The sequence below is a fragment of the Stegastes partitus genome, unplaced genomic scaffold (genome assembly GCF_000690725.1).
Source record: "Stegastes partitus isolate 25-593 unplaced genomic scaffold, Stegastes_partitus-1.0.2 Scaffold831, whole genome shotgun sequence".
Lineage (NCBI taxonomy): Eukaryota > Metazoa > Chordata > Actinopteri > Pomacentridae > Stegastes > Stegastes partitus.
Genome location: NW_007578562.1, coordinates 47,216 through 59,356, shown reverse-complemented (window position 1 = coordinate 59,356; position 12,141 = coordinate 47,216). Strand labels below are relative to the sequence as shown.

The 12,141-nt window shown below is 41.2% G+C and overlaps 1 protein-coding gene across 1 annotated transcript in view; it reads right to left on the bottom strand.

The window, feature by feature from the left end:
* Positions 1-12,141, bottom strand: part of LOC103365348 (voltage-dependent calcium channel subunit alpha-2/delta-1-like) — a 122,151-nt gene that overhangs the window by 64,440 nt on the left and 45,570 nt on the right. Inside the window, exon 4 of the mRNA XM_008292769.1 lies at positions 6,359-6,442. Coding sequence (XP_008290991.1) covers positions 6,359-6,442 — 84 coding nt within the window. The remainder of the gene's footprint in view (positions 1-6,358; positions 6,443-12,141) is intronic.

Below are 12,141 nucleotides of genomic sequence, written 5' to 3'. Positions count from 1 at the left end.
ATTTGAGGAGGATAAAACACTCACTGCTCTCTCTGGTTGATATATTAAAGTGTGTTTCACCAAAAACTAGTCGGGGTGCAGGATATTGGACTGTTGCGATTTGTTGCAACTCCATTTGGCTGATTGCCAATGCAAATGCCGATATATGCACATTTTTTTCATCTCATTGAGAGAACATTAAGCTCCTCCAGTAGTAGAATAAAGATTATATGTCCAGTCTTATGGTGCAGACAGGTGCTGACATATAATGCAATGCTTTTTAAATGTGCACTTTCACTGGGCAAAGTAAGAAGACTACTTCAAGTTACATGTAAAACATATGATATGTGTTTTTATGCAGCAACGTAGAACAAAATTGTCAACTAATCTGTCTGTGTAATATTTCTCTTTTCATTTTTTTTTCTTTGACTGATACCGATGATGATGATGATGATGACACCATCGGGCAGAAAATGAGCATCACAGAAAAGCATGGTTGGTTTTGGTCAGAAATCTGATTGGTTGCACCTGTAACTACACTCAACAATGACATCATGGTGCACTGACACACTTTAACATCTCTGCAGCAAATTGATTTGTTACGTCACCGGAGGTCAGCAAAAAACAAGACATTAATCATGTGATGTTAAGAGATCAAATCCAACATCCTGTGTGTCCAGTAGGGGGCACTCATCAATTAGATCACCTATGATATTCTATTATTTTTGGGAATGAGTCCACCAGTGATTCCCTGCCAGCAGCTAACCCTAACAACTGTTCAATGCCCGCCTGCTGGTTGGCTGTTTCATTACTCCGCGTCTTATTGAGACACGCCTCCGTTCAGGAAATCCATTCCACCAATGGACCCTGAAAGACCTTCCACGTATGGCAACATGAAAGTCCTGAATAGGGTTGAAGTGTATCGACATCAATATTTCACGTTTTTTTAAAGTTCTGTTCTCACTTAATTTTTTCGACTGTATCACTGCGTAACATTGGCATCATGATGTCAGCCATTTTGGCTCCAGTTCTTGGTCAGTTGCAGTCAGCACTACAGTTCTACACAACGTTGGCACAAGTTGAGAGCACTTCATATGATCACAGAACAAACAGGTAGCTTTACACTGTGCAGAGTTTGGAGGGCAGACCACAGCGAAACCTGCGCAATGCATGAACACCTGATGAGAAAGAGACTTTTTAGCATGGGAAAACATCTGTTTGCTTCTCCTCTGCTCTCTGTGCTCATGTAAGCTTCTATTTAATGCAGCTGAATTCCCAATAAAGCTGTTCTCATTTACATATTTTCAGTTTCTGTTATCAGACAATGAAACAAGTACTTAATAGTGACAGACACTAGGGTCATTAAGGCTCCTTGATTTTCATCATCCAAAAAACTCACCACACACAAGTGAGAGATGAAGGCTGTTGCTGTGACTTTGGCTGTATTTTCATAGAATTTGAAGCTTCTGCCAAAGTCAGAGAACATTTATGCAACAAGGAGAAAATAAGTTGCTTTAGCTGCTCTGTGCTTGTACATGTGTTCAGGCTGCACTTTGCTTCATATACGGATTCAACTTTTTAACTCTGTTCGAGGGTTTGATAGAAACTTTCCTTTAGAGTCACATTACTGGATGAAATACTGAGCTCCGTTCTTTATTTATGAGGTTGGAGTTGCCAGTTTAAACCTTCAGTTTTGCACTTTAAGATGTGAACTTTCGTGTTTTGCTGCCTTATACACTGACCTACAGTTTGACATACTGAAGTGAATTAAAATGAAATGGAGTAATCAACCTGTCGGTAAAGTGGCTACGAAACTGATCAATAGAAAAATAGTTGTTAGTGGCAGTCCTATTTTATTGTTATTTTCTGCATTTTTTCAAGTGGAGGTGAACAGATGTTACCAAAACGAGTAAACAGGTTAACAAAGTGAAATTCTTAAAAATGATAAAGCTGGGCTAAAAAATGTCTTCAATCTAATTCAAAACACAAAACTACATAAATGGAAAATCTGTATTTAATTTGCCAACGATATGCTTCATTGCAATGCGGTGGGGTTTGTGTTTGACGCTGAGCATCAGTGAAGTAAGCGGTGTTGTTTTGCTCTTACACTGCTGGCCTTGCTGTCGGTACACAGGCTAGCAGGGCGCTAACGAGCTAGCCCTGGCGCTGACGTAAGGATGCCCTGCAGCCACAGAGCTGGTTCACTGACTCCCACCACCTGCCTACCACCTCTGGTGCAGCACACCAACAGGACAGCAACTGCTCCCGCCACTATCGCTCTTATACTAGCTTGAAGGGTTGGTAATTAACTCAAAAAAGGGTCATTTAGCTAAGTAAACTATGCCAAACAGCAGCATCTGCTCCCTGCGAGTTACACCAGAAGATAAGAACAACTATATGTGCACAAGAGTGGGTGTTAGGGCACTGATATGCAACAATATACACACAAAAGAGCTGATAACAGGAGACTGTGTCATGATGTTTTCTGTCAAGTTATGTTATCGCAAAAATGTGCACCTTAAGAGGTGATGATCACACTAAGGTCACACCATCACACCCCTCAGGGGAGGCTCCTGTGTGCAGGAACACTGAACGTGTGAGAGAGGGGACGCAGAGACGGGAAGGACAGGATAACAAATACATTCATGGTATTTGTGGTGGGTGTGATGTGTGCCGCCAGATCAGTGTGTGATCTGCATCTTGTCGATGTATTTCAATCTGATCTCTGCCAGGTGTGACTGCAGTTCATTTCTACCTTTGTAAAAGCCCTTATGACTCATTCAGAATGCCATCCACTCACTGAAAAATCATCTGCTCCCACCAGTTAAGGTGCTTTCCCCTCACACTGGTCTTTCAATAGAGCTGTTGTTTACTCAAATGAAATTTAACACGACCAGAAAAGCATCGCGTGTAACGATCTGCAGTGTTTACTTCTGAAAGTACCGAATTTTAAGCCAACTCATGGATAAAATATAGATGTAAACATGCACAAAGTCATCAAATTGATCTCTGTAGAGCAGTTTCCCTAAATTGGGTGACGGTAATTATGATGCGCTGAAGAGCCACGTGCGAGTGTGTGGTTGTTACTGCAGCAGCTTTTAAGTGTTTAAAGTCAGCGGGGAGACGTGCCCAGTAGTACTGGCCCAGTTATCAAAGGTGACAGAGAACAGACGCATGCGCAAAAACACACAAACCACAGTCGGGATGCTCGACTCAGTGCTTCAAACGGTGATTCACAAATATTACTGACCAGCAGCCTAATGAAAGACTATGTGCACGGTCTGAATCAATCCCTTGTTATTGCTGAAGGCTGTTACACACAGAAAGACACGTATGATGTGTGTGTGTGCTGAAGGTACGCAGAGGTTCATGCGGGGCTAGGCTGAGTGTCAGAGAATATCCTGAGGCAAAGGCAGCACAGTCTGATGTTACACTGCAGCTGGGCCGACACACACAAGGCCATCATGTTCTCTTTCTGGCATGACAACAACAAGATCTGCACTAGCAAGATCTGTGCACAGGGAAGAGACTTTTGTCAGCCAGTCACCGAGGCACGACGTAGCTTGAATTGGCTTGATTTTACAGAATGTAAAACCAGTTACTTCGGTTAGAATTTGGCCAACAAATGGACTCCAAGAGTAAATTAATTTCTCTGAGCAGAAATATGAACGCAGAAAAGTTAAAAATCCTTCCTGTGACATTGATTCTGTTGTTGAGATGCTGCGTGTTGGACCGACAAATCCATGGATGGAAACAGAATGGATAAAATGTAATAAGATATTCCATGCTGCGTTTTTGTTTTTGTTCGGTATAAAAAAAGAGAAATAAATATAATTATTCCTGTCACATGCTGCGATTTAACCTAGCTTTAAACACAGATTAATAGGATTTTATCACATACAGCAGCACAACAAAAGCAGCTAATTTGCAAGTTTCCAGTATGCTAAAACTGCAGAGAATGTCAGCTAGCGACTCCATTATCAGTTATTAAAGTGACATTGTGAAGGTTATAAATATACGGCATGTAATTTTGCTGCTGAATCTATCATCTTTTTTTTTTATAAAAAGGATGGTACAAACCCATGTCTACTTACATGCTGGGAACATATTAATATTAATTTGGTTTGTGATATGCAGGAATTGCCATCAAATTAACCAAAAACTAATTACATTTGCTAGCCAAGCATCCTGGGCCAAATTAATATCAAACTCCGTGAGCAATATAGTGAATAAATCAATCTCTCCCCTGAGAAGCATTTTCTTCAGTGTTTTTCTTAGCACAAGAAAGCATGCATGACGCTGAATAATGGGACAATGTTTTATGGAAAAGAATCATTAAGATTTGGCAAACAACAGTAAGGAGACGCTTTTTTTTAAAAAGCTAATAGGATAAATGGCAAAGTTGAATTTCTTTGAAGTTCCTTCACCACTGAATTCACACACGATGTCATTTGTTAAATGGCTGCAGGGGGAGGGAAGGAAATTTACATTTTATGATGAAAAGGCCAGAGCTAAAACAAAGCAAAAAAAATAAAAAATAGCCAAAAGAGCCACACTGTCAGTCTCATTATGGAACGAGGAGCTGCATTCACAGGGATAGCAATCAGCCTAAGTAATCCTCGATCTCAATGAATGAAATATTCCAGTTGAAAATCTTTATTCATAACATAGTGGAATGCGTTGAGAACAAAAAACCATAAAAATGATCAATGCAAATCAAAAAGTTTATCTTGTCATGGAGGTCTGGATTTGGAATCATTTTCAAAACAAAAGTGGAAAATCACATTACAGGCTGATCCAAGTTCAGTGGAAATTCCTCAAGATCAGTCAGAATGAGGCTCAGGAGTGTGTGTGGCCTCCACGTGCCCATAGGACCTCCCTACAACGCCTGGACATGCTCCTGATGAGGCGGTGGATGTTCTCCTGAGGGATCTCCTCCCAGACCTGGATTAAAGCATCAGTCAACTCCTGGACAGTCTGACATGATGTCCCAGACGTGCTCAGTTGGATTCAGGTCTGGGGAACGGGCAGGCCAGTCCATAGCATCAATGCCTTCATCATCAGGAACTGCTGACACACTTCAGCCACATGAGGCCGAGCATTGTCACGCATCAGAAGGAACCCAGGGTCCACTGCACCAGCATATGCTCTCACAATGGGTCTGAGGATCTCATCCTGGTAGCTGATGACAGTCAGGGTACCTCTGGCTGGCACATGGAGGACTGTGGGCCCTCCAAAAAATGCCTCCCCACACCATTATTGACCACAGCCAAACCGGTCATACTGGAGGATGTTACAGGCAGCAGAACGTTCTCCACGGCATCTCCAGTCTCTGTCACGTCTGTCACATGTGCTCAGTGTGAACCTGCTCTCATCCGTGAAGAGCACAGGGTGCCAATGGCCAATCTGCCAATCTTGGTGTTCTCTGGTAAATGCCAATCTTCCTACATGGTGTTGGGCTGTAAGCACAAGCCCCACTGGTGGACATCAGGACCTCAGACCACCTCATGGAGTCTGTTTCTGACAGTTTGAGCAGAAACATGCATATTAGTGGCCTGCTGGAGGTCATTCTGCAGCTCTGGCAGAGCTCCTCCTGTTCCTCCTGCACAAAGGAGGAGGTAGCGTCCTGATGCTGGGCTGTTGCCCTCCTACGGCCCCCTCATAGTCTCCTGGTGGACTGGCCTGTCTCCTGGTATCTCCTCCAGGCTCTGGACACTGTGCTGAGAGACACAGCAAACCTTCTTGCCACAGCTGGCATTGATGTACCATCCTGGATGAGCTGCACTACCTGAGCATCTTGTGTGGGTTGTCGACACGCCTCATGCTACCTCTAGGGGTGAGGGCACTGACAAAATACAAAAGTGACCAAAACATCAGCCAGAAAGGATGAGAACAGAGACATGGTCTGTGGTCACCACCTGCAGAACCACTCCTTTATAGGGGTTGTCTTGCTAATTGCTTCTCTGATACACAATCTGTTGCTTCCTGACTGGACAGGTTGATTTCACAGAGAGTGATTATATTGAAGTTACACTGTGTTGTTTAGGTGTTCCCTTTATTTTTTTGAGCAGTGCACAATTTGCTCTAAGTTCCCCTCTAATGTCTCCTCAACAGTTTGATTAATGGGTAAACTCAGGAAGTGAGCAGTATATGCGTGTCTGTTCATCACGCCCACTTGTTTCTGCCCATTATGTAGAATAAATGAAATTCCATCTTTTATAAAGTCATTACAGCACTATTGTCACTGTAATGAGATTTGCCATCCAATTATTACAATCATATTAGATCATGAATAACATGTTCCTCCGCCCGCTGCACATATGGAGTTCGCAGCACCACTTGATCTGTATGTAATGCAGCCAGTGTTAATCTCACATCACACTCGGAGCAGCCGCTGACTCACCTCGGTGTATTCCCTCCACTCGTGTTCCATTTGAAACTTTTCTGCTTCTGTTGCCAGCCTCTAGAAGAACACAGAGGGAGGAGGACAGTATGTTAGACCATGTTTAATATTCCCATAAAAACTTTTTTTGGCTTTAAGGCTACTTTATCGTCAGCATCGTGAGAATGTCTGGCTTTATTGAAGGATGACAGTTTTTGTATTGGCTGTTTTAGTCATTTGAAAAAGCACAAGCAAGTCAGGCAAGAAAATCTATTTACAAAGGGGTTTTTACCTCTCTGAATCCCCAGCAGTTTCTGGACATGTTTTTATGTATTTATTTTTTGCTTCTGTAACATTTTAACTCACTGTGGGCTCTTCCCTGCAATATCAAGTCCTGTACCTCTATGGAAGCAGCACAAAAACAGCCAGAAGAAGAGATACCTCAGCAATGTCTTTTGTGCAGTATGACAATGTTTTAATGCCAGAAATCATACAAAGAAAAATGGAAGGTTAAATTGTTTTCTTTTCCAAAATTGGACCAAACCCCCCACAAAAAAAAAAACCTGGAATTAACATTCACAACTTTTATTCCAAGTTCCCGCAGGTGGTTGGGAAAAAAGGGTAACTCTACATACTGTAGATATATTCCTCCTTTTCCATGTTCTACTTTTCATATGTCTACAATCTGCTATGTGTAAACACAGCCTGCAGCTCAACCCAGTTTCGTCAAAAAGTCCCTGAATTCTTGTCATGTGACTGTTTGTCACAGCGGAGTCCTTCATGACGTCTCTATCTATCGATCTATCTATCTATCTATCTATCTATCTATCTATCTATCTATCTATCTATCTATCTATCTATCTATCTATCTATATCTATTTGGTGCAAATTCTTTGTTTTTGCATGTTTTTTTAATTGTGACATATAGAATAAAATGATTTTGCTGAAATTTCCCCGATTTTAAGTTTAGATTTGGATCATTTTGATTGCAATGAGTAGTTCAAAGACCGTTGGAAAGATGAACATCCATGGATTTACTTTGTTTTTACAGTTTCATTCTATGATACACTGTCATTTTGGTGATTTTTAAAAAATAAACATGCCTGAAAGACCCGCCTGAGGTTTGTGGGGTTCAGATGATTGAAAATAAATGCAGTAAAAATATGGAGCGTTAAATACTGAAGTCGTGACATCTGACCTGAAGGCAGGGTCTTACTAATGCAGTGTGTTCAAGGGAAAACACCCCATTTCCTCTCAGCACCGACAGATGTGAATCAAGACCAGTGATGACACAATGCTGCACTAAAATTAGACACCCACCTTTTCCATCTTTTCCCAGATCTGGTGCTAATGACTAGGTTAATGGGTTTATAATGGGCCCAGTTTTTAATCTGTACCTGGTCCAGAAACGCACTGTACTATTAATTTCCCCAGGGAAATATCAAATTCAGCTCTTCCTGCTTATGTGTACGGGTCTCAAGTCGCACGGAAAGAGAGAGGAATCTGATGGGGGCAAAGCAGTAAATTAATTGATGAAATGAGAGGAGGAGGGGGTTGATACAATGAATTATTGAATTAATTCTGCTGTGAAATTAAACAAGACAGTCGCAAGAATCAGAGAAGCAGAACAAAGTCAGATCGTGAATCACACGCTGTGATATCAGCTGCAGCATTTGAGCAAAAAACAAAAAATCAGATCTTAAAGAAGACTCCAGCTGTGCATTTTTCTTTGTTGAGTGGAGCAATTTTAGATTTCAAAATCAGTGAAAGTCACACCAAATAGCTAATGACATTGTGGACTCACAATAAGATCGGGTGCAAAGATTTGATTTAATTTAAAAATCTGAGAAACAAACAGTCTGATGGAGATGGCCTTCATTTAGATTAAAGGTAAAACTAGGTCACTTTCTTAGATATCAAATAATGTCAAGCTAAATTAAGAGAAAAAAACAATCTATGTAGACTACAAACCTAAAGTCAATGAGATTCCTACAGCAGCAGTGCCAATGATTTTTTTATTTTTTACATTTTTTTAGCATCTTGATCTGACTTGTTTCTTCTTTCTTTTAAAAGAAAGTGCCAACTGCATTATCAGTTGGCACTGAGGCAACATTTTGATCATGCACAATCCCTCCCTCCATCTTCCCCGCAGATCTGGCTTCAGATCACTCGGTGTGCATCTACACCATAATGCATGCTGGGGGCCAATGCTCTTGTTGTCTGAAACAAGGTTTCCTCAACAACCTCTAAGTTGTGTCTCATTAAGGGAGGACATTTAGCAGTAGCTTGAAGACACCTTGAAGAGAAGGTGAAATGGAGCTGAGAAAAGCCTTCCTGCATCTTCAATCCTAAACATCTTTGAGCCACTTGAAACGAGAAAGTATGTTTAAATTCTACTTCTTGTACACATCCTCCCAGCCGGCCACCTACCCCAGCCATTGCCACGCTTGAAATTTTATGCTCCACGCGTCCACGCGAAAGCATTTATGGTTCTGTTGAGGAATATGGGTGTTGACAGTTGGGTCATGGTGGTCCTTTTACTGCACATGTACGAACACACAATGCCGTTGCGGATTTGGTTTACTGTTGCCAGTGGCCACCAAGCTGCACTGACTTAATGGGAATATACTGTCAGTTTCCAGTCAGGAGGAGGAAAAAAAATTGGTTCATGCGTCGTTGCTGCGGTCACAAATCCATAGAGGGTCATTGACTGTGGAAACACTCCCATTCCAGCTCAGAGCATCATCCGAGGAGTGAAATATGATAAGAGGCCGAGAGGTTTGTGCGTATTTCTGAAGCAATTTGGCGAGAATTTCCAGCAGGTGAGAGTGGATATCAGTCACTGCGGTCATGTGTTTTACAGGCTTTCTACATTGCAGCTGTCCTTCTGCCGCTCACATTACTTAGCAAACAGATATTGTTTGGGATCAGTAAATATATACAACCCGTCACCATGACCCATAGTGGTTCACATTTCACTTACGCTTCATCTATATCGGTGCAGCTCAAATCATAATTTTGTACGTTTTCCATAAACCTGCACAAATAAGATGCAGCTGTGAGCGTTTGTAAAATGATTCTACTTGGAGCATCTTATGTGGAATGAAGCTGAAGCTACTGGGCAGTATAGAGTTTACACAGGCCTGCAACGCATACTTTTACATTTTTTTTCTGCATTACATGATAGAAATAGACCAATTTTTGGCCTGGCAGATTAATGTCACTCAAGCAGAGACTTCAAAAACTAAACAAGAAACTGCTGCCACAAATCAGGATATTATCTTCTGCCACAGTTGCTAAGGCTACGCTAATGGCTAGCGGCTAAGTTAGAATGCAGCCATAAATCACCCTGTAACAGAGCCTAGAAAACAATAATTAATAACGCTTTAAGATATGGACCTTAATGGGCAATAAATAATAAGAGAACTGTAGGACACAAACTGATCAATCTCCATTGATCCCACGTAAACAGAGTGTACTCATTCATTCACTCCTGTTTCTATTTTACATATTCAGGTATAGTCACCTTTATGACTGAAGAAGTCTAGTTATGAATGGCAGGTTCTCTGCGATCACATGCTGTTAAAACATTACATGTTATGTGTATTGGTTTTAGGGCTTTCTTGATTACTGACCCTACAAAAAAAGGAAAACTATATTGTTCAATCCCACCTACATGATGCTTTATCTATGATATTCTTCCCCTCAACCTTAATTTCGCTTAATATAATACTGACAGACACAAACTAAAGTAACAGGATGCCTCTTTAAAAAAATTAATTTACTTCCAAAAAAGAGAAAGATGTCAGTATCAAAGGAGAGTGGCATAAAAAGATAAATGAAGAAAGGTCGCCCTATTTCAGTCTATAAAACCACCATGATCAAACATTTCTGAATATGCACAGTAATTAAACGGACAAATTTGTTCTATTAAATTGCGCCACACAATGTGTACCGGTGAGTATAACCGCTTCCAGAAAACACTCACAGACACAATTAGCATTAACTATTGTTTTCCTGGGTTTACTTTGGCTTAAAGTAACTGCTCTGCAGGTGGAACGTTAGACGGGACCCGCTGACCTTGTCACGACTCCACTCAGCCAACAGTCAAAGCTGTCAGCTTAGATTTCCACACACCTGCCCGCAAACACATGCACAGAGGAGCAGCCACTCGTTAATGAGGATCTCTGCGGCAAATCAAGAGGTCAAAGGGTCGGAGGTCAGCAGCTGTTGCAGTTTCTTCCACTTTGTAGCTGCTCTTTTATGTTGATTCTCACTGCCTGCTCTTTAAGTGGCTGAAGTTTTCACTGATTCTACACCTACAAGGACCACATGTTGGATAATGGCGCAGGGGGAAAAAATGGGATGCAACACAAATGATGTTATATGTGAGTAATGAGTACAATGCCATAAGGAATGAGAATAACTAAGCATGACAAAATGCGGACTTGCTAATGAACTGGCATAGAACTATATAATATAACACCAGCAAGTTGCTGTAGAATGACTAATTAGTGCTTATTGAACGTTACAGAACAGATAATGGTGCTAATCTATGCCTGGTTCATGCTGTGCCGCTTCATGCCTCGGAATAAAGACCTGTGTAGTCAGCTACTCTCAAGAGAAACACGTCTGAAGGAAGTACCTTTCACTTCATTCCACAGGGCACGAACAACCTTTTGTATTCGACTGTTAAATGCACTTAACGTGTGCATTCATTCGGGTTGCACGTTTAGTGGCAAATGTGCTAAATATATAAAGTATCAAAAGGAAACAGAGAGAAGCAACAGAGGAAAGAGAGACGTGTTACTGACAACGAGCAAATGTGAAAGAATTAACAAGCTCAGAGTGACCACTTCGCAACAGATCCCCCATAAAGCCACTGTACGCTCACACACAGACTGTGTTTGCACGTGTGAGTCTTCTGTTTGGAGAAAATGAATCATGTCCTCTGTAATGCTTCGAATCTCCCACTGATGTCACAAGATGGAGATCCAAATGGAATGATTTATGCTACAAAAAATGAGATTTCCCCCACCCCCAACGTGTAAAGCAAGCAAGAAACAACATTAATGTATGTCCAAAGCCAAAAAGTGATGATAAATGTTGTAAATTGTTTCATCAGTGGTTTAAAGGTTCCATATTTTGCACCTTCTCAGCAGATAATTAGAGTGCAGAGCAAAACACTTAATTGTACAGCAGATGATACTAATGAGTTTGTGAGAGCAGGACTTATAAAATGTTAATGTTTCTCTAATCTATAATTTCACATTGAAGTATCTCAGAATTCACAGAATAGCCCCTGATTTTAACTCATGTGTTTGGTTATGATGCGACTTGTTTAACGTGTAGTCTTAATGGGCAGGGTTTTTAGTCATTATTTCATACTTGTTCTGTTGAATGATAACAGAAACGGGAAAAAAAAAAAGAGAATTGAGAATATATTATTGAGAATAAAAATAATGCACTGCATCTTCAGTTCCTCAGATGCTGGGGGTGCATGAATTCTGGTGTGTTCACTCTTACAGCCAACAGCAGAACATTTGGTGTGTCTTGCTCATGGCATTTGAGAGTTAGCAGAAACAACCTGAGATAGTAAATAAACCTGGTGGACTGTGGGGCAGCTGTTTTTTTTGTGAATGGCTCACCTGACAAGCTGTGAGGAGACAGGATTATACAGAGTCTGAACCAGACGACCACGGCTTCCTTAACTGGAATGTAGAGGTTCAGTAAAATTCTTACTGGCTTGTAAATCTGGGAAGCGACCTGGTTGTGTGGGG